Source organism: Fringilla coelebs (genome assembly GCF_963513975.1).
Source record: "Fringilla coelebs genome assembly, chromosome: 22".
In the NCBI taxonomy this organism is placed as follows: domain Eukaryota; kingdom Metazoa; phylum Chordata; class Aves; order Passeriformes; family Fringillidae; genus Fringilla; species Fringilla coelebs.
This window is the reverse complement of record NC_140048.1, coordinates 10,005,764-10,033,721: the sequence shown is the minus strand read 5'-3', so window position 1 is coordinate 10,033,721 and position 27,958 is coordinate 10,005,764. Positions and strand designations below refer to the sequence as shown.

General features: G+C 51.9%; 1 protein-coding gene across 4 annotated transcripts in view; it reads left to right on the top strand.

Annotated features, from left to right (window-relative positions):
• The window catches only part of CASZ1 (castor zinc finger 1), a 196,927-nt gene that overhangs the window by 126,461 nt on the left and 42,508 nt on the right, over positions 1-27,958 (top strand). For 3 of the 4 annotated variants that reach the window (XM_084220093.1, XM_084220092.1, XM_084220090.1), the window contains one exon: positions 24,561-25,127. In XM_084220093.1, the coding sequence (XP_084076219.1) occupies positions 24,561-25,127 (567 nt within the window). Of the gene's footprint in view, positions 1-6,361; positions 6,522-24,560; positions 25,128-27,958 lie in introns of all 4 variants that reach the window. The other variant, XM_084220091.1, reaches the window with a different exon arrangement.

The following is a 27,958-nucleotide window of genomic DNA, read 5'->3' as shown; positions in this document are numbered from 1 at the left end:
CTGCTACAATGAGTCTGGTGGGCAGCACTAAGAAGTCTCTGTGCTGCTGCTGCCAGACAGATTTCCACCTCCTCCTGCTGCTTCACGCAGCTTCCCCCTCTTACTGCCAGGTCCTGCCAGGCAGCGCTTGGGAAAGAGGACCAAGTCCTGGCATCTTCATGATTTCCTTTATACAGACAGAGCCTGGGGGTCACTAGGAGAGGGAGATGTGCCAGCATGGAGCTCAGAGGGTTTGGCCATGAAGAAGAGACATACTCCGGCTCTGCAAAGCATTTCCACAGAGCTCTCTGAGGAGGCACTGGCAAATTATCCCTCTGAGGTGGCAGGCTGGGAAGCGAGGCAGCAGCTCTGCCAGACCTGATTAAAACAGGACTCAAGGCTAACAGCTTCAGGTCAGAGCAGGAGGGCTGCTCCCACTGCCGCTGTCCCTCTTGCTCCAATCTAAAAGGGACGTGGAAAACCCAAGCTTGGGGGGATGTCCCCTAGGGGATATCAGCAGTTGGATATTGCAGTGACAGGCACTTTAGAAAGATGCTGGGAGCTGCTGCTGCTGCTGGTCCAGGCAGGGATCAGTGTTAGCAGAAGAAAAAAAAAGGCCCCAGAGTTTCCTTGAAGCTAATTCTGCTCTTGATGCTTCCCCAGAAGCAAGATCCTGCTGTGCTCTGTGTGCCAACTGAGATTATTGCTTTCCCTGAGCACTTCTTCCTGGATTAAAACCTCGGCACAGAGTATTTTGCAGTGTGTTATTCCAGGATACCCCCTAGAAGCGCAGCATGGTGCAGACTCTGGCAGAGGTACCCGGGAATCATGAGGCTGGGGCTGCTCCCGCTGCTCAGATCGGGAGGTTGGTGTGCGCCTGCCCTCGCGCCAGCGTTTGGCCTGAGGTGAGGGCACAAAGAGCAAGGCTGCAGGGATCTTCCTCTCTCCCGAGAGCCCCACAGATCCCGCGTCCTGGCAGCCCTGCCTTCCCGTGGGCATGTCTGTCAGCGTGGGCTGCAGGCCATCCCTGCAGAGCCAGCGAGGGCAGGGCCCTTGTTCCAGCAGAGCTGCCGCCCTCCGGCCTCCCGCAGGACGAGTGCCGCTTTGGCAGCCAGGCTGGGGGCAACCCTCGCTCTCTCCTTTGGCTCCGTGCCCCAGCTGATCTGCAGCCAGGTTTTGCTGTAATCCCTACATCCTGTTGCAGGTCCTTAATCAGCTGGAGGCAGCCTAGAAAGAAAACCCCAAAACCCAAAACCCAGACTGTTGTGGTTAAAGCTCCCCGCTGCCAGCCGGTGGGGAGGGGTGGGCAGCAACCTTCCCAGGCACCAGGTGGGAGACGGGAAGGGTTGGGAGAGACTGGAGTTTCCTTGGTAGGGATGGAAGCAGAGAAAAGGGTGTTTGTTTCTGCTGGGGGTCTCTGCAGGACCCACTCACGCTGTTCCCCTGCAGAGTGGATGGGTCTGGGTTTGAGGCATTGACTGCTCCTATTCTCCCACTGCCAGCTCAGCTCTGGACACTGCCCCTTCAGCCCTCATTGGGCAGGCTTGGAAACTCTCTGGGTTGTTGTTGAGTTGGTTTTTTTCCCATTTAATGCATAGAATAACACTGATGGGTCTGAACAGCTCCAGCCAGGCGACGAGGGGAAAGAATAACAAGCTCCTGAATGTCAGGCAAAATTATGGGCCACTGCTATTTAGGGTGAGTCTGGTGGATTTAGGGCCTCTCTGTTCTATTGTCCTGGCTGCTCTGAGCATTGGAGCAGGCGAGACACAAGTCGGGAATTTTATTGCAGAGCATGTTCGGGGGAAGGCTGGTTCTGAGCGTTTCCGGAGTGAAACAGCAGCAGTGGGGGCGAGGGGACTGTTTCTGTTGGAAAGTTGGTGAGATGTGATACCAGAGGCTGGAAGTCCTGGAGAGGTGGTTATCCAGCAGAGAGTAGAGCCCCTTTGCATCCTGGTTTCTGTCAGGATTCAGCTCCAGATGTTCATCACACTCCCCAAGTCTGTGTAGGGTTGGTCTCCATCCACCAGGCCTGGGCTGACTGTCCAGGTGCTGTGTCCCTGCTTGTCCCCACTGCATCTCAGGGGCACATGACTCCTTGTTTTCTCTTGTGAAGCATTCAGGAATGTAGTTCATATGAAAAACAGTGCCTGTATGTGTGTGTTCAGTGGGGATTAGGGGTTTTGGTGTCATCTCTTGGATTGCTTATTGCTGGCGCTGATGATGTAACCGGGGCTGACACTGCACCCGCATTGCCAGGTGTTAGGGGAAGGCCCCAGCTGAATAACATAAGCATAGAAGGATGCAGAAAGGCTGAAGAAAGGTGTTACACAGTGGGATAGAAGTGGATTGTCCATGGGAAAGTGATGTCTTTACAAGTGCTGAACAGGGTGTACCCTAGGCTTCCAGATTTTGGCAAATACATTCTGTCCCATGCCAGGATGGGGAGGAGTGGCAGAGAGCAAGAAAGCCATTCAGGCCTGGCTGTCTGCATAGGTGTGAGGCGCAACAGGGTGAATTCTTTGCTTCTTTGGGGCTCTTTTTATTTGACCGGATTAAAAAGCCTATTTGAGTTTCTTAAACCATTTAATCTAAAATCCCCAGGTAGATGCGCCATTGGATTCAGTTTTAAGCTTATAAACAAAATAGGTCTGTGTTTGTCTTTTCTTCATTTTGTTTTAAAGAAGAAGGGTTTGTTTGACCTGTCCTCCCTGGAGCTGGGGGCTAGTTGAGCTTCTGGCGCCTGTGAGTCCCCATGAGCTTTCTGAAGGGTGGGGAAGTGCAGAGACTGGGGTGCTGGTGTGACCTTCCTGCAGCTTCAGGGCAAATGTACATGTGGCCTGGGCAGGTGCCGGGAGGAGGGAGCAGGGCTGGGGCTCTGCTGGCTGCTCCCCAGGGCTCAGTACCTGCACAGACGACTGAGTGTAGGTAAAATTCCAGTAGAACCATTGCTCTGCAGATAGTTTGGGTATGTGGAAAAGGAGAGGACCATAGGAGATGGGAGAAAGTGTGAGGAAAGCATGGAATCGTCTGGATAATTCCAGTTCCTTTGGAGAGGAAGCTGGTTCTCCTCTGCTCCCAGAGTGTCCAGCTCCCTCCAGGGTTTCCTCCTCCATCCATCCTCTCCACACAGTCTCCTCTTGTCTCCTCTACAGTGCCATGTGGCTTATTGCTGCCACTCCCTGTGCTTCAGAGGAGGTTCCATTGTCCCCAAAATGGGACAGTCCAGGATTTGCTCTCAGGAGAGGGGTGCTACTGATGCCTGTGGCAGCTGCAGGAATATCACAGGTCTGTGGCCCACAGTGCCAGACACTCCAAAGGAAGGTACCGAACCCACAGCAGCTGGGTGTAAGATGATCTGCCCCTGTGTCCCCTCAAAGTGCTTTCCATGTGTCCACAGAGTCACTGATGCCTGCACATATGTGGGGTGACAGTGGCAGGGCTCAAACCAACTGCAGGATCCCTTCCAGATCCTGTCCCCAGTGCTGGGAGCACAGCAGAAGCACTGGGCCATCCAGCTCCCTCGTGCAGCCGTGGAAAACCTCGTTCCAGCACAGCCATGGAAGGGCCAGGAGGGCAGGCTGTCCTCACCTCTTGTGGTCTGTGCTATGAGAGGGAGGCCTCCTGTGTGCAGGGCTCTCAAGGAGATGCTCTGTGTAAGGGGAAGGTGGGAGCAAGACTGTATCCTTCCTGCCTTCCTTCTCCCAAGGAGCTGAAGACAGACAGAGGGACAGGCATCTGTCCGATGGCAGCTAGAATAGGAGGGAGCCCTGTTGGCTTTGCCCAGGGAGCCTCTTTCTATATGGAAATGAAGAATTTAGGCTAATGGAGCTCAACCATCTCTAATTTTGCGATGGCAGGAGGATTTTGATTGAAAGTAATTAAGCAAGCTAGCTGTAAAATTAATTAAAGCAAAAGGGGGGGATTTTTTTATTGGATTGGATAGCGATATAGCGGCTGTCAAATGGGGGACGGATGGGGGTGACCTGAATTCTCTGCCCTCCCTCCTCCCACTCGGGACGTTTATGTCACTTTAATCTCCTTACAGCGGCTGGTGTGCATTTGTTTGAAATAATCAAGGAAATATGGTCAGAAATTGTCAGCTTTCAGATCTAATTTACCTGACAGCCCTGCGCAGACCAGTAAGCCTCTGTGTGCGTGTGTGTGTGTGGTGCATGCGACTGTGTGGTCATGGAGGACTCCTTGTCTCCCCTCTCCCCTGTTTTTGTTCATTCTATCTTCTCTTGATTCTTAGCAAAAATACTTCTGACATATCTGGGGCCACCCAGCACCTTGCAGGAAAAAGAAATAAGTTTGACAATTTTCCTGCTGTCCCTTCTCCACCCCCACCTTCCCATCACTATCTCCTCCCAACCTGCTGCCTCATCCTTGCACCATAACCAGCTTTAGGGTTTAGGCAATATAGGATTAGGGGAGGTGGCTGTAATTCTTTATTCCAGATGGCTGGCAACTGCTAAACCCACTGTCACAAGCACTGAGTTATAAAAATACTTAAATTAGGCCCTTTGTTTCAGCCCCTGTCCCTGCCAAGCAGCTATCCTGGTGTCCTGCCGGGAGCTCAGCTTGCACAGAACAGGTGGGGGACTCTGAGTCCAGACTGTAATGATGATGCTGGGGAGAGGCTTCTCCGGACTCACACCTACCTGGATTCCCTTGCTCAGCTCCATCTGCTTCTTTTTTGCCTTTAGCTCTTAAAGAGAGATCTGCAACAAGAAGGTGCTGGGCATGAGTTGGCGTGTGCTCGCTTAGCAGGTGAACATCCCAGTCCAGGGACATACAAAGGCTGCAGTTCCAACCCATCTGACAGGTGGGGGTGTGCAAATTCCTGACAGAAATCTCAGGCTTCCCCCTGGACCTAACCCTGCAAGAACCTGGTGAGCTGAGCTCAGTGTTCTGCATCTCGGGAAGGAGGGCGACTACTACAGGACTGGTGTTTCCTCAGAGCTGCCCTGGTGCTTCACATCTGTCTTGCTAGGTTGGCTCTTAGGGTTATTATTTACTATTTATTATTATTCATTAAGCACCAAGGGAGTTTGGGTTTTTGTTTGTTTTGTTTGGGTCTCCATATAGAGGCCTTTGCTGAGGCAGAATCCGGTGCCAAGACCTCTGGCACTTTTGCAATTACTGCCCATGATCCTACTGTATTGTTTATGTAATGACTTTCAGTCCCGAGGGATTCTGCAGCCTTTCTTAGACCAGAGCACCCAGCACCTGGCAGGGAGAGTGCATGGCAAGTGCTGGACCCTGGTGCCAAGGAAAATCTCTGGGCTTTATGTCCCAGGGAATCATTAATATGTAGAGGGCTCAGGCTGGACCTGCTGTGAGGATCCACATGCAGGGGAGTTGATTAAGCTGCTTCAGAAGGAGCAGATGATTCATCCCTGCCTGGTGTCTGTGGTCACAGGGTCTCTTAGTAGCTCGGACCTGATGTTGTGGCTGTTGGGTGTCTGCAGCTCACCAGTCTGCCTCTCATACAGGGAGCTGAGTTGACTGGTCCTTGTGGGCCAGCTGATGTGACCAGTCCCTGAGTGTCCCAGAGCAGCCCAAACCATGTCAGCATGGGAATTGAAACTTCTAGTTGTTAAGCAGGTGTGTGGAGGGCTCCACACCAGCTCTGTAACCTGCAGGACATGGGTAGGACTGGTGATGACCCAGCTGCATGGGGCTGTGCTGAGGTGGGTGATGAGCTCATCACCATGATTCTTGGGTTTAATTCCAGCTTTGCCACTGATTTGCTTTGTGTCTGTAGCCATGTGAATGCGTAGCTTTGTGCCAGTGCTTCCTCATCAGTATAATGGGTATAATTAGGCTTCCCTGATTGACGATGGTGCTGAACACTGAGTGTGCTGGCAGACTGTTTGCTTTTGTTTAAAAGTCCCTTCCAAAAAAAGGAGGTAAGACCAGAGTTTAGGGTGCTGGTTCCCATATCATATTGCAGATATATGTGGGTTAAGGTCTCTGACAATACCCAGCCCTTTCCTCATGGGACAGGTCTGCTCTGAAGAGTTGGTTTCCCCTAAACCCAATAGGACAGAGTTAGGTTAAGGCTAAGTGCTTCTAAGTACTGTCTCCTCTGTATTCAGCAAAACACAGAATGTGGCACTGCTGATCTTCTGTGTTAATTACAAATATAACAGAATGTAACATGAAGAATAGTCTAAATAATTTCATGGCCTGTTAACCAAAAGAGAGCTTAAGTTCTGGGACATGGACCAGGCTACCGCTGATAATGGTATCTGAATTCAGTGGTGTCTGGAGGAAGGGTCATACCGTGCTGGCTGCTCTGATTTCCCACTGTAGATTGCAAGACCAGATGATTAAGAGTGCATTAGATAATCTTCTAACATAACATTCCCTACAGGCAGTTACTGGCATTGCTGTAGAGACATCCTGAACGACGTGTTGGAAAAGGAAGTGCACAGAACAGTCTTTCTGCATTGTGAACATGTTTGAGACCCCCATGCAAAGCTGTGCTCTGTTCTGACTCCAAGTCTCCTCAGACATGGCCGAGGAAAATGCACGTGAGTGCTGACCTGGGGGCACCTTCTGTTGTTCTATTTGCACCTGCTTGTACTTGTTCAACACCTCTCCCCTCTCAAGCACTGCCACTCTCACTGCAAATGAGTCTGGAGACCCTGACTCCAGCACAGCCAGGAGTTGAGGAACATCCCATAGTTGGGTGAATGGGATGAAAAGTTCAGATTTGGGTGGCATTTCTTTTTCTCTCAGTTTAATGTGAGTGGCAGCGGACAGGCAAAAGTTCCCTTCTGTCACTGATGTGGTGTCAGCTGGGAAATGATTCTCCTGAGCCAAGCAGAGTGACATGAGCACAAGATCAGTCAGAGAAGGATCAAGCCCAGCGAGTTGGGAAGAGCTGAGGCGCTGGGCTGAGTGTCTGGAGATGAGCTGCCCATGCTGAGTGGGTGGGGAGGAGAGTCCCGCAGAAAGGGACTGGCAGCTCAGCTAACATTGGTTCAGAGAGTGGGAATGTGCAGAGAGGCCTCAGGAGTGAGTCAGGAAGACAGACACCTGTACCTGCCTTTCCTGTGAACTGCTGACCCTCACACAACATTCTGCTCCAGTGCTGAATCCTGGCTGCTGTTCCTGTGCATCCAGCTGGCTTGGGGCAGCAAAAAAAAAGAAAAAAACAGAGCCAGCAGTTCAGCTGATCAGGGGCTTCAGTCAGAAGTTGCCCTGCCTGATTTGCAGTGGATTCAGGGGCTTACTTTGGAAACTGTCTCTCGGGCAAGTCTGAACAAGCAGTGGCACCTAATTTCCCAGGGAGATAGGAAAGTCACCGAGAGAAAAAAAAAAGTTGCAATAGAAGTTTGGGGATAAGAGGACAATAGTGTTGCTGGCCAAACAAGGCTGTGAATGGAGACGTATCTGCCCCATCCCATTTACCTCCCTGGCAGCGGGACCCAAGGACCTCAGGAGGATTCAGGAATTCAGGATTCAGGATCTCAGGAGGATTCAGGAAGGCTTCTGTGAAGACATCCTGAGCAGGGAAGGGGATGCTGAATGGGACAAGGCAGCAAGGGAGACTTGGAGAGCTGTGTGTCAGGCAGCTCAGCTATTGGGCCCCAGTTAAAACCCAGGTGTAAAGTAGAAGTGTATCAGTGTGCCTTCAGCTCAACCTCTCCTTTCCCCCTTGCTTCCATCTCATGTTCTCCCTGGAGCTCCAGGCAAATTTATCAATTTACACCCAAGTGCAGTAGAATCACCAAGGTTGACAGGGTTTTGGTTTCATTAAATCTGGACCTTAACATGCCAGTCCCCCACCCTGGCACGTGTTTGCAGGGCTGTCCTGGCTGGTGCAGGCTTCCTCGTGGCTTAATAAACCAACACCTTGGAAGCCTGGGCTGAATTCACAACATCATAGAATTGTTTAGGTCAGAAAAGACCTTTCAGGTCCAACCTGCACTGCCAAGCCCACCTCACAGTGGCAGTTACCCTCCAAGAGGCGTGAGCGGGCACGCTGGGTCCCAGTGTCCTCACTGGGGTGACTTGTACTGGTGCCATACTGGGACTTCTGGGGACATCTCCTGAGGTTTCCTCCTCCTGCGCCCCAGCAGAGGAGGGAAGGGAGGCTCTGGGCTGACAGAACAGCTGGTGATGGATGCTTCCATGTGTGTCCTCGTGGCAGTAGGGCCGTGCCCAGGTCAGGTCAGATCTGCTGCTTCCCAGACAGACCGGGAGCCAAGTCCTAGATTTGGGAGAAGCTCAAGGCAGCACTCCCTGAGTTTCCTCTGCACAGAAGGTACACCCTCACGGAGCTGTCTTTTTATTTGCAAACTGAGCAGTTGTACTGGAAGAGATTTAGCAAACATGGGACTGCACAATGCTGTGTGTACTGAGTCACACATCAGGGCTGGAGCCAGCTAGCACTGTGAGCTACTGAGGCAAACATTTGAGAATAGCTACAATAGGCACCAAAAATAATCTTCAGATGTGATCTTTCTGAGTTGCTGCACATTGGGTAACAGGGAGGGCTGACAACCTAAGCTTAAACTCTACCCACATGCTCTAGAGCTCATCCTGGGCAAGCCAAGCTACTGGAAATGGGAACAAAACAGAGAAAAAGGAGGTTTTCTCCTGTAAAGGGAGCTCTGATTAGCCAACTTCACACGGGTTGGGAAAGTTCTGGCTCTGGCAAGGCTCTAGGGATTGCCTCTGGGATCCTGGCTCTGGCTGCTTTTCAGGAGGGAATGACTGACCCCAGAACTTAGCCCATGCTGTTGGATCTGCAGCTCACACCTGCACAGGGCCAGGGCAGGATCAGTCCCTACAAGACATTATCTCTCTGTTTTTAAAGTTCCCAGGCAAGGGGCTTGGTCTTGGAGTCTCCCGTAGAGAGTCTCTCTCTTGCAAGATTTTTCTTAGGGGTTTGCTCTGTGGTTGCTCTTCCCTCTCTACTACTCTTTTAAAATAAAGGAGCCACTTGCCCAAAACCCAGCTCTGGCTTCTGAGACATGATTCCCCAGAGGCAGATTTTTGGGGGCTTGTGTGGGCCGTGTCAGCAGAACGGGAGAACAGGCAGCGGAGGTTCTTGGTGCTGTCTGATGTGCGCACGGCGGGCAGGGCTGGTGGTGAGCGCTGAAGGGATCAGCCTCCTGCCAGGTGACCCTTGGGCATCCTTTCCCCAGTGCCCCAAAGCCTTTCCTTCATCCTGCTGCTCTCTACACCTCGTGCTGGGGCTGGGATTGTGCCCTGGCCTTGCTGCAGCCCTTTCCTGCCTTCCAGCACACCGTCTCTCCCACTGGTTTTGCAGCCGTTTTTTCTGCCAGCGCAGGGCACTGAAAAGTGCTGGCACTGCCAAAAACCCTGTGTGCACTACGACTCCCCAAACATCCCTTTATTTTTATTGTTCTGTTAATTACTGTTTAAACTTTAATAAGTCACTTCGTCAGGAGGGGGGACCTGCAGTGAGGTTTCTGTGCAAACACTGGGCCCGGCAGTGACTCTAGTGTAACATAACCCTTTATACAATGTGGGAATGTTTAGACTGTAACAGAAACTTGTTATTTTAATGACAGTTAAAGGGGGAAAAAAAAGAAAGGAGCGAATGAAAAAGGGAAGCAAGTTTGTTGGGGAAATGGCTCATCTCAATCTCTCTGTCTGGCCTCTTTTCTCTTGGCTTTAATGATATCTGGATAAGGAGGCTTTATGGCTTCAGCTGAGGCAAGTCTTGTTCCCAGAGATGCCCTATACAAGGCAGTATGCGATCCCTTCAGTTCTGCAGGGTGAGCCCAGCAGTGGAGAGATGCTGATGGAAGCAGCATGGCTTGATTTTGCTCAGACACAGCAGCAGATGCCTAAAGCCAATTTGAGCTCAGTCTAATTATTCTGACCCACACAAGAGACTTTCCCCTTCTATTCAGAGCTTCTTCCACCGGTTAAGTTTTTAAGTAGCTGTGCTGACACAGATGCTGGCATGTCATACATAGGAGGGTCCAACATCCCATGGTAAAAATGGACCTTGAAGCAAGAAGATGTTTCATTTTGACTCCTCAAAATGAGGAATCTTGCAGACATGAGAGAGGGACAGAGCCTGGCTCACACTCTTGGCAGTGGGAGAAGGGAGGATTCACAGGCACCCTTGATTTTGGACTGTGACTTCTGACATCTGCATTGCTTTGAGGTGGAGAGTGACTGTGCAGTGGCTGCTGTCCCCGCACCACAGCACTGAAGTCACCTCCAGGTTTGGCTTGGCTATATTTAGCACTCACTATAGACAAGACCATATAGAGTGATATATATGATCTGAAAACCTTCAACTCCTGCTGACCTCTGCTGCTACAGTGAAATCCCCCAAATCTGTACAGTCTGAGTGAGACGTGAAGTGAGACCAGAAGAAGGGAGAGCTCCCATGTTTTCCTTGACAGAATTCCTTGTATCCCCCTCCCCAGGCTGGTCACCAGTCCCTGTCAGGGCTATCCTCTGGGAAGCTCAGCTTTTTTTTGCCAGACCTGGCTGTTGAGCCCACAGGGAATGAGGGTAGAGAGGTGTAAAGAGGGTATGGGGGTGCAAACTGGGGCTCAAGAGCTTTGGCAGGAGTTGCTGGGAAGGAGAAAGGTGGAATGGTGCTGGGAACTTGAGGAAAGAAGGCAGGAGAAGAAGAGCGCCCTAAGGCCAAGGCCAGCAGCTGGGATGGAAAGGGGGGCACAAAGGGCAAAACTTTGGAGGGGAGGAGAGGTTAGGAGGGTGTGGAGTGTAAGGAGCCCTTTGCTGGCAGAAAGACCCTTCCTCAGGTGCCAAGTCATTCTCAGGGATCCAGTTTCTCTGTGCAGGGCCCCTCTCTCCTCTTTGCTAAGTTTCTGGCCAGAACAGGAGCCTGAGGGACTTGCACTCCATAAAGCTGTTTGGTGAGGATGAGTGTAGGGTGGAGTGGGAGGGGATGAAATCATGGGCCTCTGGGGAGTGTGTGTTTTCCCAAGTGGGTGAGCATGCAGGGAGCAGGCCAAAACAGTTCATGCTTTCCTCACCCACTGCTGGGGTTGTGATTGTTATTGATTGGGTTTGCTGTTCTCGGCACTTTGTGTTTTTCCAGCTGAACATTGGCTGCCCCTGGAATTTTATTTTTTTTTTTAACCTCTGCTTTAGTTCAAATACGCACAAACATGGCAGATGGGGCAGGTGTATGCCCAGCTCTGTGCCAGCCAGCACTGCAGGGGCTGAGCCTGCGCTGGAGCTGCACAGAGCTAGGAGAGTGCAGGGCTGTGTGAAAGGTACCAGTAATGTGCAGACCTGCTGTTGGTAGGATTAAATTCATAGGTATGTATTATCTCTGGATGCATGTCGTACAAGAAGGTGAAGAAATCTGCTCTTGTATGGAAACTACTGTCAGGGCTTTGTGTTGGAGCAAATAATCGGGACATGCATAGGGATTCCCACACTTGGGCATGTATAACACATAGCTGGCTTTGGGTGCATAAACTCCAACCTCAAAGCCAAAGGGCCAATAGAATGCTAGCTGCAGAGATAGTTTTGTTTCATTTCCAACCTGTGTCCATGACTTTCAGACCCCACCAAGCCCCTCATGTGGGGCTGCTCTCCCTCCAGCCATGCGCTCGTTGTCCGTCCTCTGCCGAGCTGTGCCTGCTCATGGGGCCAGTGGCAGGAGTTGTCCCTTTAGGAATGGTATTTTCCAGGTTCCTGTGTGAGGCCAAACATGTCCCAGCTGCAAAAATAACCAGTCTGTATATCCTGTGGAAACAGAAGCAGCAGCGACACATCTGTCTGGTCTGGGCAGAGCTGGCTTGTAACTAATGCCCCAAAGGGGCATCAAACGGCTGCAAGCTCCTTGTCAGTGTACAGAAGCCAAAATAGAGACCTCTGGGGAGGACTAGCCCCTTGGAGGGCGAAGCTCTGCAGTGGGCAGAGCAACAGATACCTCTGAGCCTCTTGCAGGACCAGTGTGTTCCAGCAAGACGTTAATATTGACTGGCTTCCCCGGCCCAGCTCGGGGCGGGCAGGCTGCTGGCACGGCTGGGTGCACGCATCCCAGAGCAGCCCCAGCCCTCTGCTGGCTCCCTCCCACCTCCCCCGTGGCCATGGGGTCACTTTGGTTGGAGAGCACGAGCAGAGCTCAAGGATAGAGCCCCCTGGACGGAGCCAAGGAGCCACCGAGTAAAAACGCTGAGGTTTTCCTTTTCTGTACAGCGCGTTTCCCTAAATTGCCTTTGACTGTGTGCATCGCTAATGAAAGTTTATGCCCTTGTTAGAAGGACAGGCAGGTCCATTCCAGTTAGGGCTGGGTCTATCCTTCTGCCAACTGCCCTCCCCAGCACACACACACACACACACACACACACACGCTCTCCCTGGTGAATAAGTAGAGGCTGTTATAAAAAAAAAAAAAAAGAAAGAAAGAAAGAGACAGAGAGAGAGAGAGAGAGGCAAAAAAAGAGGAGGGGAAAAAAATTTCCATATTTGTGTAAGTTGCTTTAAAAGCATTTTATCATGTCATAAAAAAAAAGGAAAGTACTCTCGGAAATTGATCCTGCACAAGAGCCCATTGGACAGAAGGACGTTGGGATGTTAATGGCTATTTTGCTCCAGGGTGGCTTATTAAAAAATTTATACATAAATGCTTAAAATTGCATAAATTATTTAAAAAAAAAACATAGTAAGCAATTTGCAATCCCCATCTACTTTTCCTCTTTTTCTTTCCCTCATCATTCTTTTCTTCCATTCTTTCCTACAAAAAGAAAATATTCCTTTGCACTTCTCTTACCCTTGTCCCCTCCCTGTCCGAAAATGTGATGTGCCCAAAATTGTACATGTCTGTGGTTAAGATAAATATGATTTTAAATGGTACCTGCCACTGACCAGCAGAGCTATCTGTGAGGGGGAAAAAAAAAAAAAAAAAAGAAAAAAAAAAGAAGGGGAGAAGAAAAAAGAAAAGAAAGAAAGAAGTTTGGATATGATGAGTGTTTCTCGCAGGCGTGGAATGTCACCCACATATCCTGGAGATTGTACTGGGGAGGTTTATGATGGTTTCCCATTGATTTGTTTCCCCGACGCAGCTGCCGACCTCTATTGAGGGACAAACATAATCAGCACTGACGCAAATTAGATGGTTATTCGTTTTGAAAATTGACAGAAAAACAATAAAAAAGATGAAATGCTCCCAAATCAATAGATATAATGAAATTCAAATAATCCGAGAGATGAGGTCTCCATGGCAACTGATAATGTGGAAAAGAAAACAATTTAATAAAGGACAGACACACTTTGAAAACAGATTGGGCAAAGGGAAGGCGGGGGGGCGAGGGAGCAAGGGGGGCTGTGGGTTGGGTGGTGGTGGGAGGGGGCAGCGGGAGGAGGTGGTGGTGGGGAGCCAGAGCCACTGCCTCTCCGGTTGGTTAGCAGTGCTGTAGTGAAGGATCACTGTCCATCCCAAGGACGCTTGCCATAATTAAGAGAGGCTTTCGGTCCAGAAAGTGCAGATTCAGGTTTTAATACACAAAATTATTTCAGGAGCACTGAATCGGAAAGTCGTTTGTTATGACCTTCCTGAGAGGCCTGGAGCAGGGCATGTTGGAGGCGCGGCGGCTGAGCCAGCTGAGTTATGGCATATTTGTGTTTTTATAGTGCGGAGGGGAGGGGGAAGGGGGGAAGAAGGTTAAACAGTATTTACAGCTCAGTTGTTTTCAGAAAGGAAAGAGAAATAGAGTTCATGAAAAGATGCGAGTGGAAGAGAGAGAGGGAGAGGGAGAGGGAGAGATCCCCTGCCCGGCACACACACTCAGCTGGGACGTCAGCTCCATGAGACATTCCCCGGTGCTCTGTTTGCCTTAAGGTGTGAGGTGCAGATGGGCTGGGGGTACAGAGGGGCTCTTTGGTGGGATGGGGAATGTGTCTGTCCCTGCTGCAAGTCTGGGTCCAGCCGGGAGTCCACTGCCTTGTCACTCCAAGCTGCAGAGCAAACCGCTTCTGGCGTGGGGCTCCCGCGGAGCGTGTGCGTGGTGTGAGTGCACGCCGGTGCTCTGCTCACACTGCCCGTGCTGGCTGCACGTGTGGCTGCTGTGGGCTCTGCCTGGGCGCTGTGGGCTCTGCCTGGCTGCTGTGGGCTCTGCCTGGCTGCTGTGGGCTCTGCCTGGCTGCTGTGGGCTCTGCCTGGCTGCTGTGGGCTCTGCCTGGCTGCTGTGGGCTCTGCCTGGGCGCTGTGGGCTCTGGGGGCTGCTGTGGGCTCTGCCTGGGCGCTGTGGGCTCTGGGGGCTGCTGGCTGCGTGTGCGGGGCTGAGCGGAGCCAGGTGCTTGCAGGGTGCAGGTGCCGTGTCTGTATGTACATGTATGTGCGTGCAGATGTGACACCTGTACAGTCACAGCTACACGGGTTGGTGTGCGTTAGCATGTGCGTGCAGTTGTGTGTGTTTGTGTGCAGGGTCGTGTGTGCCTCTGCATGTGGTAGCGTACCTTGCACGGCCACGTTTCTATACACGTGTGTGTTCCCACGGAGGGGTGTTGGCAGTCAGTGATAGCACAGGCACATGGACGGGCTCACAAGGACGTAGGAGATAAGAAGATGAGCCCTAATGACCAGAAGGAAGAGCAACAAAAAGCAAGACATGGAATTAGAATGGTGTGAGCACTGGGAAGCATGGGGTGAGTGCCCACACGGCCCAGCCGTGGGGCTGCTCTCCCATGCTGTTCTGACAGGACTGCTGAGTTAACAACTCAGGCATGACCCTCTGCTTTCACAGCAGAGTTCTTTCTCCTCTGGCCTGATCATTCCTTCCAACAGGATGGAAGCATTTCTCCTAACCACACTGCACAATATTTGCAGGTCACCGACATCTTCAGGGATTCAAAGAGCCCTTGAGCTCCCAGTACGGTGTGTAATGGGTACCTGCTCTGGATTCACAAAAGAGTTCAGCCCCACTTGGGGATCACAGAAACCCCTCAGGGCACTGAATGGCCCCTTTGCACACCCAGCCCAGAGCAGTTACCCACTCACCCCCAGCTCAGGCAGCAGCCAGGGGCTGTGGAGAGGACATAACATGAGCTGGAAGGCTGAGATGCTGTGGTTTGCTCTTTGTATGCAGCCCTTGTTGAGGTTTCACTCACCTCCTGCAGGCTGACACACTGATTTACTTTGCAGGACCTTGAAAGACCACAGTAATGAACTTTCTCTGGCCCTGCATTTCTTAGTGGTGCAACAAGCATTCACGATCCTAACTCCTATTTAGCTCCCGACTTCCCACTGCAGTTAATTAGCAGCCTGCATTCTTTGTTAGGTCTGAGCTTAATAGTGCTGAAAGGGATTGCAAATTGCTCTTAAACTGCCGACCAACTACCGAAGGGTCAGAAGGACCCTATTTTAGGAGCTGGCTCATTTAACCCCTGCCCTCAGTTAGGGATGAGCCCAGCCTGACACCAGGGAGCTGGTGTTCCCTGACTTGGGTCTTGGTGGTTTCGGGTTCTCTGTAAAATCACTCATTAAAGACAGTCACCAAGAGGAACTGATGAAACTTTGAGCAATTCCCTTCTGAATCTGTTCTTTAAGAGATCTGTTGTCTCTCCCTGGTCCTTTTTGTTTCCCCGGGGTCAGGTATTTGCTGCCAAGTCCGGTGTCCTCTCGTTCACACCTCTGTGTTCCCCTGCACCCCTTGCCTTGACTCCTTCAGAGAGGGGTCTGTGCAGTGTTTCCAAGCGGCTCATGTCTTGGCCTCATCTTCATTCCTTGGGAGCTGGCTCCCACATGAGGTAGCAGGCTTTGCTCCAGAGGCTTTCCCAGCCCTCTGCTTCCACCAGCCCTTCCCTCCCTCTCTGCATCCACTGTTTCCTCCTGCAAGCACTCCAGAGCACTCCGTGCTTCTGGGCTATGGAGAGGTGAAGTTAGGCACTGTGTTTGCATTTAGTTTCCCCGACAACACGTCTGGCTTCACAGGGAGTTTTCCAGGGGCCACAGGGAGCCTGCAGGGACCTGAGGGTGATGAGCTATTACTCTTCACTCTCCCTTTCATGTCTTTTTCCCCTTGGTTTTCTTCACAACCTGTGGGGAGATTGATGGCAGGATTGTGATGTAGATGTTAGCAGTTCTGCTTGATTTATAGAGTTACTTAGGCTGAGTGAGGCTACTTATGCTCCTCTGGATAGTAAACCTTTTAACCGGACTAAAAAATTAATAACAAATAAATAAGACAAGGAAGAGAAACTAGATCAGAAAAGCTGATCCTCTTGGCTTTATGTTATCTGAAAGAAAGATGGTGAGGACAGAAGGCTCCCAGGGAGCTGCTGCTCAGCCTGGGGAGCCCAAGACCCTGCTCGCTGCATTGGGTTGGAGCACTGAGAGCAGGTTTTCATAGGAAGAAAACTGCTGAAATGTCTTATCAAAGATCCTGCATTGACAAATGAACTAGGAAGTTTGCTGCAGGACACGAGGGACTTATAAGCTTCAATCTGTCCTCTGTCAGTGCTTTTCCCCTGCTGTTACTCGATTTGCAATAGTACCTAAATTGCAGAGGGACTGGGCCCACTAAGCTGGGCAAGAAATCCTTTCCCAGTGGGCGATCCATGAAGGGGAGCCGGGGCAGAAGGGGAGCCTGCATGATGTCCTTTGCCCAAGAGAAGGAACAGTAGCAGAGCAGGTGGCAGAATCAGAATTCCTGAGTTTGTTCCCCACTTTTTTCCCCTCTTCTTTACACTCAGCTCCTTTTGTTAATTGTAGAAGCTTCCTGTGTTACTTGTATGCAGAAAGGCATTCTTTTTTTGTCCTTTGGAGGTTCCAGGGCACATGAGTGCCGAGCAAGGCAAAGGCAAGGGCAGAGATGAGGAGCTTTGCTGTGGCACTCGGGTGAGAAGCAGACCCTGAGTGGCTCTCTCAGTGAGAAAGCTGGGGGTAGACAAAATCAAAGCAGATTTAGAGTAATTTTTGAGATCTGCCTAGGAAAAGGTTCAGACGTGCGTTACTAAAGAGCTGTGCGGAAGGATTAATCCTGTCCTTGCTCGAAGTTGAACCACTTTCCCCGCCAGCTGTGCCAAATGCCTGTGCAGAGTTGGTGGAGCAGGTCAGTGGTGGGCGAGGAAGGAGTGTCAGAGGAGCCCGGGGGTGAGGCAGAGGGGCCGGGAGGCTGTCCCCATCCAGCCTGTCCCCATCCAGCCAGCGAGGGGACAGCGGCGCTGCCCTGGGCTGGGCTGCAGCGGGGCAGGTGAGGAGGTGCTTGCGGCAGGGCGCGGCAGCTGCGGAGCAGCGCAGTGCTGAGCGTTTGAAGGTGTCCATCCTGCTCTGCTGCCTGCCAGCCACTTCTTCAGCAGGGACTCTGCGGACTCTGGAGGACTTTTTGAGTTGCAGCCCATTGCACCATTGCAGCAGGAGCGGCTGTGCTAGGGCCAGCTCACTCCTAGTGTGAGGTCTGCACTGCCTTTCTCTCCCTGGCCAGTGATATATGGCATAAATTAGGCCTCTGAAGGGGGATACTGCATCCTTAAGAAGAAATATGTCCTCATTTTTCTTAAACACCGTTTGCACTGAGTGAAATGTTTAGAAGGGACGCTGAGGGATAACTTTATTTCTTACTAGGGAGTTCAGAGCCGTTCAGTTAAACCCATAAAACACTGGGAGTAGGGAAGCTGACAGCCTGCCCGTGCATTAGAAAAGCCATTACTCATCTGGGGGAAGTTCACCCCATGCTGGAGCCTTGTGTTACCAAGGGGGTGGTCTAGGGGAAAACATGGGATCATCTCCCATGGCCATCTGAGGGGTCAGTAAGATGCTCAGAGGTGGAAAAGACTCTGTAACGATCCAGCACAGTGACATAGAGTGCTGATACCGAGACCCCAAAGCTCTGGGTAAGGCTCACTGCTGGATAATTGTCCTCACTCCCCTCCCCTGCATGGGGAAACTTAAGGCACAGAAAGCTGGGGAGACTGACGGCTACGCTGTGGCTGGAAACCAGGCTGTAAGCCAGCATTTCTGGTTCTTAATCCCCAGCTTGAATCACCAAAACCAAATTCCATTCCAGAGGTAAGGAGTGAAAGCCTGACCTCCTGTTCCTTTTCTGTCACACAGCCGTGTTCCCAAGTGGAGCTGAGAGTCCTGACTCCATGTTCATTGCACCAACGTGCAGCCCTTTCTTCCTAGTGGGATTTAGAAAACCTCCTGGAAGATGAAGGCAGAGGCTTGTAGATGATAGTAATGGGAATTCCTGTCTTGGCTGGTGGTTGCTGCTGTGGTGAGCTGCATTAGAGGTGGGGGTGTGCGAGCTCCTGCCAGAGCCCGCACCTGGCCAGTGCAGGCTGCCACCATTCCCCCAGTGAGTGGCTGTTTGAGAGGACAGGGCCACCCAGGGCACCCAGAGTCGTGGCAGACAAGGCATCGGCCACCAAGGGGGTGGTGACTTTCTCCTTGGTATTTTATTTTTGGAGGCTTGACACCAAAAGATTTAGTATTTGTTTGAAATGAGAAACAGTTCTCGAGTGAATTTGGAGAGCCTGGGAATTAATGTCAGACCCCCCTCCCCTCCCTAAACATCCCTCCTCCCCATCAACTGAGTCCCCCCCTTTCAATTTCTGAAGCTTGCTGATTTGAATATTTATAAATATCAGTAAATTATTTATTGTAGCAATCTGCTGTGCCATTTCACCAATCGCCGTTAACACTTTAGGGCTTGCTCTTCAGGAGGATGTGACTGGAGGAGATGGGCACCTGGGGGCAGGGAGCAGGCGCTGGGGAGGGGGTCCTGCCTGCCTGTCTGCGGTGCCAGGAGGGGACCTCTCTGTGGGCAGCCCTGGAAGGGTTGAGATGTTTGCAGGAGAGGATGGGGACCTTCTGTGTCCAGTACCAGGGGACACTGGGAGAGGAGATGGCTAAAAAGGGAGAGGGCAGTGAGGGGGTGGCGTAAGGGGGTGGGCTGTTCGTGCCCTGGGTCATGCAGGGACCGGGCCCTGACTTACAGCTCAGCACTCACTGCTCTTCGCTTGTAGTGTCTGTTCCCCTGAGAGGAAAATTCCTCTTGGTTTCTCCTGTCCCATTCCCTCCTTTCAGAATTACACTCCTGCACAGAAAACACACACTGCTCAGAGATGCTGTGGCTGTTTTCTCTTTGGGTAAAGGAGGGGCTCCCTGTGTTCATAAGCCCAGAGAAGCCCCATCAGCAGCACGGGAGCTGCCAAATGGCCAGGGAAGAAACAGGAGCAGCCCAACTGGCTGGCAGCTCCAGTGCAGGGCACCAGGAGCCCTGGAGCCCACGGCTTCCCCTGCTCTCAGGGCATCCTGTCACTCACTGCCCAGTGCCTGCCCTGCACTGTCACCAGGAAATCTCAGCTGAACTCTGCAGCTGAGAAGGCTCAGCAAAGGGAAGCATATGGGCTTGCTGAAGGGACCTGGCCCTGCTCTCTGCCCCTTTGGACCAGGGTTCAGCTCTCTGGGAGCTGCAAATAGGGAGAAAGGTAGACCCTTGTGGGTCTGTAAATGCCAGCGTGGTGGGCAGGAGAAAGTCAAGCAGTGAGGACTGCAGGCAGACTGTGCTCTGGCAAGCACTGGCTGTGGGGACTAGAGCAGAGTCCCCAGCCTTTCCCCCCGGGTTTATAGGTGGGCTGTGTTTCCCTCATGGCTGTGGGAAAGCAGGGAGTGAAGCTGGCAGCTCTTGGGTAAGGACACCCTGGCTGCTCACTTCGTTTCCCCTCCCACGTCTTTGGTTCTCCTTCTCCTGCCTGCCCAGGGCTGAGCTGGAGCCTGTCACGTCTGACTCTCGCACCGAGGGCTTTCCCCAGCTCCTTGCAGGCACGCACAGGCGGGATCCATGCTTCCAGGGCAGAGGACGTTGTTAAAGAGCCTTTGTGAACTCCCCAAGGTCAGCCAGAACAGACAGCATCCACTAATCCAAGGTCATTTCCTGGGCTAAAAGCAATAAAATGTTTTATTGATAAACTGAAGAGGGGAGAATATGCACTAAATCCACTCTCAGACATTGTGGGCCATGCCTGGGATGTTCTGCCTTTGCCCTGGCCCTGCCTGGGGCAATAGACAGGTCTTCATGCTGGAAGGAAAATATTTTCTGTTAGGGGCTGAGCACTTGGCTGCCTTCCCTGCCTCCTCCCAGCATGTGGCTGGGCAGTGCCAGGGCATTGCTCCTTAGAAGCATGTTCCCAATGCTCCCCTGGCCTTCTGCTGTGAAGATTTGGCTCCATTTTAGGGACTGCAGTTCAAGTGTGAAGAGGCTCCAGCGTGCAGCATCCTCACCTCCCACCCCGGCGAGCCATGCTGCCCTCCCTGTTTGGGACTGCTGGGCAGACTGGAGTCTCTCCAGTCAAGTTTGCACCACAGTGGTTAAAAAAGAAAAGGAACTGTGCATGCATGTCAGCCCTCCTTTCTTCCCCCTCCCCGCCCCAAATAATGCTGTTAATAATTAATCGAATGAGAGCTGCAGCTCCTGGAAAGCTGGCAGTGGGACCTCCCTCCTGAACGGAGCTGCTCAGCTGGGCTTAAAACTCTTCAATAGGAATATGAAAGCTCCATCTGTTCGACGTACCCGGCCTTGTGAAGTGACAGCGCTGTCCCTCCCCAGCCAGCACCCTCTCCCCCCAGCACGGGCCCTCCTGCCCCAGGGGCAGGGCTCTGCCCTGCACCCTGGCTCTGCCCACAGCAGGAAGCTCCTGCTGTTACCCTCCACCCGTGCCAGCTGGTTCCTCCAGCTCCCATACACTCTTTTTCCAGCTGGGACCCTTCCTCCCCTCTGCCAGGGTGTGTTTTCATTGGCCTCATGCTAAAGCCAGGCTTGGGCTCTCTCCTCCTCTCCCACAAAACTGGACTTATCTGTGTAGCTGTTTGCCTCTTGGCTGGGATGGCCCGTTTCTGCCCAGGCTGCAGATCCTTTTGTTCCTGCACACCCTGTGTCCCCCACAGCCCATTTTCTGGCTCAGCCGTGCAGCACCGCGCTGTGGGGTTGATGAGTGAGCTGTTGCAGGGCTGCGTGGAGGGAGAGAGCCAGGGTCTGCATGCGGGGTGCTGGCAGCACGTGGGGACCCAGGGCAGGGGGTGAAGCAGGGGCGGCAGCCTGGGCTGACAGGGCAGCAAAATGGCAAGGTGAGCCGTGTCCACCTCTCTGCCAGCCTTGGTTGCAGCAAGATCTGCCTTTCCTTCAAAGAGAGGATTGCCATCAGGATGCCACGGCGGTGGGTACAGAGCGGGGAAGAGCCCGTGTCTCCTCGAAGGGTGTGGAGAGGGGGAAAGAGGAGTAAACTCCCGGTGGCATTGTTTTCAGAGGAAGTGCTCAGTGTAAATAGAGCTTGTGGGAGAGTTTGTCCCCGGCAGAGATGAAAAGTCCATGTGACAGGATCAGGTTATAAATGGCTTCCTTAGATTGATGTGAAATCAAAACATTTCTATTTAGACGAAGAAAATGAAGGGGGATGTTTACTTAGCCTGGAATCTTTAAACAGTGATTTGGGGTGGGGAGCTCGGCCTGGGGGGAAGGTGCCTCTGCCTGGCTTCTGGGATCTGGCAGTCCTGACCTTGGGCAGATACAAAGATCCCTCATCCAACAGCTCAGCTTCTCTCCCTCTGCCCGAGAAAATGAAACACAGGTGCTCTGGTCTCCTCCAACCTGAGGCTCATGCTCAGCATTTCTCTGTAAGAAGGGTTTCCCTTCTGCTCGTGGACTTGACAGCCTAAAAGAAGGGAACAGGAATCCACCTCCCATTCCATTGACAAGGAAGTAAGGAATGAAAAGATAAAATGTGTCTAGACTTGGAGAGAGGTGGTTGCAAGGCTGGCAGGAGAAGCTGGAGGTTTTGATTTCCACCTATATTGGAATAGGTGAGATATAGAGAGCCCTGGTATTTCAGGGCAAATGCCATTCCAGGAAGGTTTCTGGGAGGGTTAGTTCTACAGATCAGGGAAGTGGCATGTTTTCAGAACTTGCTTTATTTTTAGCTTAAACTTTAGGAAAAGATTCTCAAAATGTTAAAGAGAAAAAGCCCTGAACGAAAGAAGGGAAAGGAAGGAGGACAAGGGGCAGGGCAGGAGCTGGGAGGCAGAAGCTGGAGAGGTAGAGGGGCAAAGCCAGGGTGTGTGAGATGGAAGGAGGCAGAGCAGGAATGGAAGACAAGTTGCAGGCTCCCTGGAATTGCTGCATACGCAGCAAGTGCAGCCTCAGGAACGTCTGTTCCTCTTTTCCTTTGAATAAATATTTATATATTCATTTGCCAGCTGGTGCACACACTTGGCTGCTCACCTCCAGACCAGAATAATGGGATCTGCCTTCCTGGCAGAAAGGGGTAGGGCAGTGAGGATTTGGGCTGCCGAATGCGTGCCTCCCAGTTGTCTCCAGCCGCGAGTGGTGCTGATCTCACCAGTCACGTAGGGCTGGCTATCGTGAGAACAGGGGCAGGGAATCACCAGGCAGTGTTTGGGAGGGAGGCTGGTGATTCCGTGCTGACCCAGCGCCCTGGTCCCGGGCAGGCACCGCGTGGAGGCTCCGTCCCAGCCACCTGCAGCCAGCTCAGCCCTTGGCCTGAGCCCACAGGCATGAGCTGTAGGTGTCCTGGCCAGGCTCCACTTGGAGCTCACAGCAGCCTCCTGAGATGCCCTCTGTGGTACCAGTTGGACACAGGATCAGCCTTCACGTTGTGCCCTAAATAGTGGGTACACAATTGGAAGGGAAGGTGCCAGCAAATAAAGACTTGCAGCTTTATGGGCATCTGCCTGTGCCCATCTGTATGTGCGAGGGCTGCAGGCTTGTGTTGGGGAATGTGTGAAAAAAGGAATGTGTGGGGGAAGGCACAGGAATGCATTTTGGGGAGATGGGACTTCTTAACCTGTACATGTAGGACTGTGTTTACGGAGTGTGCCAGCGCATACACACGGCTCTTTGAACAGCTGTAATTTCTAGATGGGGAGGGACGTGTTTGGGAGCATCGTGTGCTTTCCCTTCGTGGAAGCATGATTGCACGTAGGTGTTAGCGCCGGGGGGTGTGTTTGGAAAGTGGAGGAGTGCATTTTGCCTCCCTTTGTGTGGGGGGCTGATATATTTGTTGGGGGGTTATTTTTCTTGCAGTCCTTGACAGGGAAGCGTGTCTGAAGCTGTCAGGAGTTTACGCTAAGCAGCCACTCTCTGGCTGTTGGACAGCAAGTCTAAAGTTTCAGTCTGTTTGTATTGGGCTGTCATGTTACGGGATTAGGGGCTGTCACAGTGGCTTCTGGGTGCATTGTAGGGGGTCTGATTAATCTCAGTGCGCTTCTGTGGAGCAGCACCTCTGTGCTGGTGACAGGGAGGTGTGAGCTGAGCTGCCATGAGGGAGTCCTGTGCAGCAGAGGAACCTGTTCTCATCATTTGAGGTCTGGAGACATGTTCTGTTTGCTCTACATGTGACTGGCCCCTCTTTCAGCACAATGTAAAATCCGAGGCCCCCTTTTGGAGGGACCTCCACCTCCAGCCATATCCCCACAGCAACTCTTGTGTGACCAGCAAGTGTTTTATTGAGTGCTCTTCCTGAGGCCTGGATTGCAGGGCAGGGTCTGCCTTGGCTCTGCTCTAGGGGAAGAGCCAGGCTGTGTGCCCATTGCAGTTCTTTAACCCTTCTTAGTCTGGGCATCTCTCAGAGGTGTCAAAAATAAAGTGAGAAGTGAGACATTGCAACTGCTTTAGAATAATTATTTTGCTTTTACTTGGGATTGAACCTTGTTAATTGTTGGTGCAATAATTATGCAAGTGACTCTGATAGAGACCATTTAGTTCAAGATTCTCCATGACCTTGAAGTTAAGACCTTACCTTCTTCCTCTCTCCCCCCACCTTCTCTCACCCCTCCTTTACTAGCTGTCACATATGAATAAACTACATTAAAATAACAAACTCACACTAATTAGCTGATTGTGCTGGGAAGTATGAGAACAGAATTTCCTGTGTGTGAGAGTGAGCAGACAAAGGGGCCTGATCAGCCAGTACCAGTCCACAGTGATTTTCTCCATACTACTGTGACACACCAGTGTAGTTGTGGTGCTCCAGCACACACACACTTTGCCAGGGCTCCTGTCCTCCATACTGGTTCTTTTAGGTGCATACTGGTTCACTTCTCTGAGACTATGCACAAACTGTTTTTGGTGAATTCCTCACAGTCCATAGGGTTAGGCTTGGGAAGCTGCTGTCCTTGCTAGAGTTGCTTGGGTGCAGTCGCTGGCTGGTGTGGTTTTGGCACCCACTGCATCCAGGATAGAGCTGGGCACCTAAAGCAGGTGGTGCTGCAGTCTGAAGGAGAGGGCAGTCCAGGCTTTTAACAAACTCATACCCTGCCTCAGCCAGGAGCAGAGGTTGGTGCCACGCTCTCCTGCCTGGGGTGTTTGGGGTCTTTCAAAGCCAGTTCTGTCCCAGCACAAATTTCTTGCGGCCAGTGGCGTATCTTGGTCCCAGCAGATTCAGAGGATGCTTCTCACCAAGCTCTTCTGTTTGGGCTTCCGCTCAGAGCTTAGGAAGCAAACAGTCGCTCCACCTTTCCAAGGCTGAGACTGGCCGTGCCTGAAAGCCCAGTGGGTTGGCACCATCCTTTTGCTGTTTGGGTTCAAGTTGTCTGATCCCACTAATGCCCTTCCTTGCTTCTTTCCCCTCTCTCTTCCTAGCTGAAAGAACTATATGCACTGACGCAGCCTCAGGAAAACCCGCGATGGCTGCCAAGCGCAAAGGCGGCCTGAAGCTAAATGCCATCTGCGCCAAGCTGAGCCGCCAAGTCGTCTTTGACCACGGGGGAGCCGAGCAGGCACGTGCGGACAAGGGGCCACAGCAGGAGAGCGGCAACAAGGACCTGCCCCAGCCTGGGACCAAGGAGCTGGGGACAGAGTTTTCAGATGGACTCAGCTGCGTGCAGAAGATCGAGGAGGACAAAAGGAGGGAGGTGATCGAGAAGTGGGTGAACGGGGAGTACAACGAGGAGCCCTTGCTGGGGCGAGCAGAGGGCAAGGAATGTAGGAGCGCCGAGAGCACAGAGGTGCCCCCTGAAGGGGTTTACATGGTGCAGCCCAAAGGCTGCAGCGACGAGGAGGATAACGGGGACGAGGCAGACGCTCTGAGGGGCTCACAGGACGGCAACTTCTTGGATGACAGGGATTCAGATGGGCCAGCAAAGGACGATGCCTACCGGTCCTCCAGTGGCGAACCAGGCTCCAAGCTGGGGGCAGGAACCACCTCAGGTAAGCCCTCTGTCCCCTCTGTTTCCTGACACAGGGCAGCTTCAGAGTTAGGTTTTCTGTGTCCATGGCAGGTCCTGCAGCACCTGGCAGCCAAGGGGAAGGGTGAGAGCCCCGAGTCCCTTGCAGAGGCCTGTCATTTTGCTCTTAGGACCATACGGAGTTTGCTTCTGGCTTAGCCTCCCCTTCCCAAGAAGGGTGGTGTGAGGGTGGCCATGGCTGGACAGCTCTTTCTGGACCACAAATCCCTGGGTAGGGCAAATCTCACCCTCCAGACTCCTTCACACCACTCAGATGGCCACAGCTGTGGTGCGTGCTGGTTTCCTGGTCTTGTATTCCCATGAAACCAAAGAAAAGCAGAGATTTGTCTTGTGACAAAACCCGGGTGGATCCTGCAGGATGTCCACGCACGGGCTGGCCGAGCCATCTAACCACCCTCATGGCCACACGAGGCACCTTGATCAGTAATTGCTGCCCGTACGATGAGCAGGGAGAGGGTCAAGAACTCTGTCAGGGCTGCCGAGCCCCGACCTGCGGGACGGGGCGGCCCCCGGGAGCACGGGAGCAGTCGCCTGGATGAAGGTTCTGGAAGGAATGGCTGCCGAGGTGCTCCTCCAGGGACTGGACTGGATCGGGGGGAGCCTGCGGGAGGCTGAGCTGAGCCAGGGCAAGGCTGGGATGGTCCCTAGAGAGGCACCTAACAGTGAATGTCGCGATCCCTTCGTGCTGCCCTGTGGTGCCTCGGCCGGGCGGAGGGGCTGGGGTGAGGCTCGTGTCGTGGTGCTGCCTCGCTTTGCGAGGGGCCCAGTCCCCGAGCTTCGCCCACCCTGAGCTCCAGATCGAGCTGGTGAAAATGCCACTCCCAAACCAAAGTTTCCCCCACCATCTCGTGTGCTCTTCCTCTGGCTCTGCGTTTCCTATTTTCAGATTGCTTCTGCTTCATTTTTGTGGTTCATTCAAAAGCTGAGTTCAACAAGAGATGTTGGGGAAAGCCCCAGATTACTTTCTTGCTCCCTTTCTGATACCCAGGTTTCCCCCAGATTGATTTGAGGGGGTGTAGGAGTGCTAAGCCTTGATAAAAGCTTAGGGTGAATTGAATTCTCTCTGTTAGGGCAGAGCAGCTCCCTCCCCATTTGTCACTCAGCTAGGCTGGATCTGTAATTGAAAGATCTTCCCCTAATCTGCTCCACCTGCACGCACCCCTCCCCTGATCTCAGCACTTTGTGAATCCATCAAACTTTGCTCCTTTTGTGTGTGCGCATGTTTTCCTCCTCCTGTTAATAATGCAGCTGAAACTCATCTCCGTCTGTCCGTTCCCCTTCTGGAGAGGCACATTCTCCAGTCTTCACGAGTTCACTGGCAGCGCACATAATTATGCATATAAGATATAAACAGAGCTGTTTAATTATCCTTCGCCACATCAGTGACAGAGTAATTAACAAACATTGCAAGATCAATGAGGGAAAGTGTGACCTTCAGTTTCCTTTGATAGGAAAGCCCTTGTCGTTCCCAGACACAAGGTGATTGTGCCTGGACTCTGGTTTAGTTTGTTTTAATTCACACCACTCCACCCCACCTCACCATTTGCAGCTTTTATTTGCTATAAAAACTAAAAGGAGGGGAACTTAAATGTAAAAAAAAAAATGTTCCCAAACTAGGGAAAATAAAAAGAAGCTGAGGTTTCTCACTGGGGGAAGAGATTTAACTAAAATACCTTTGCAAGGCTGTATTGTCAAAAGATTATGCAAAAATGGGTAACTGTTTGGGAAGGGGGGGTAGCTGAAGCTTCATTTATGTCTAAGGCAGGTAATGGCACATGAGGGGTCCAGTTTACATATAGAACCACATGGGATTTGACTTGCAAACAGACGTGCTGCTGTGTCTTGAGCGTCTGCTTCAAGAACCTTGTTATAAATGTCATTTGCAACATTTCCCTGAAAGCACAAGAAACATCCCTTGCTTTAGAAAGGACAAAGTTATTTTCCTTTACTTTTTCTGTCAGTGTTCAGGAAATGAATTTTCAGCTGTTCATCACCAAGTCCTCTCAACACCTGATGTTACTGAGTGTGAACTAAACTTATTCCAGTGAGAGTTGGAATTTCCTCTGTCAAAAAGGAGGAATTTTTTGGTGGGAGCTGGGGGGGGGGGGGTTGCAGGAGTCAGATGAAAGAAGAGGAATACAGCTCTGCCCTCGCAGTCAAAGTGGCTTAGGGGGAGTCACCACAGAAACCTTGATTTGAAGATTCTGAGCACCACTTGCTCCCCATGAGAACAGAGGGTGCAGGGCTGACAGTGCTGAGCAGTGTTTAAAGCTGAGTCCATACTAGGCTCAGCTGGAAACTTGTGTGAAAAGCTGGAGCCACACAGCAAACCAAATCCTACACCTAACAGGCTTTCTTGGTCAGTGGGAACAGTGATCCTAATTATATGGGGATGAGAAGGGTTCCTGCTTCCCAGGGTCCTGGTGTGTGTGTACACATATTGTCCACTTTCTGGGGATTCAGCTAGTGCCCATGTCTTCCACCAGTACCTCTCGTGGTCTGTTGCCAAATCCTAGGCACCTTTGTGTCCTTCCAGGCTAACAGGAAGGCTTGTTGTGCACTAGGCAGAAGTTCACAGAGACTCAGTCAATGCTATTCAAGCCTCGTGCTTTGAAACAAGGTGGGAGTTTCTTTTCCAGCCTCCCCTGGGAAAAACAAGACTAAGCAGTCGGTTCTCAGTCTTGTCCTGTGTGCCTCCTCCCTGGTCCACCTGGGAAGCACACTCAGGAGTCACACAGCTGGTGTCTGACAGGAGATGGCTGTCAGAAGCTGATCTGGATGTGCAGATATCTT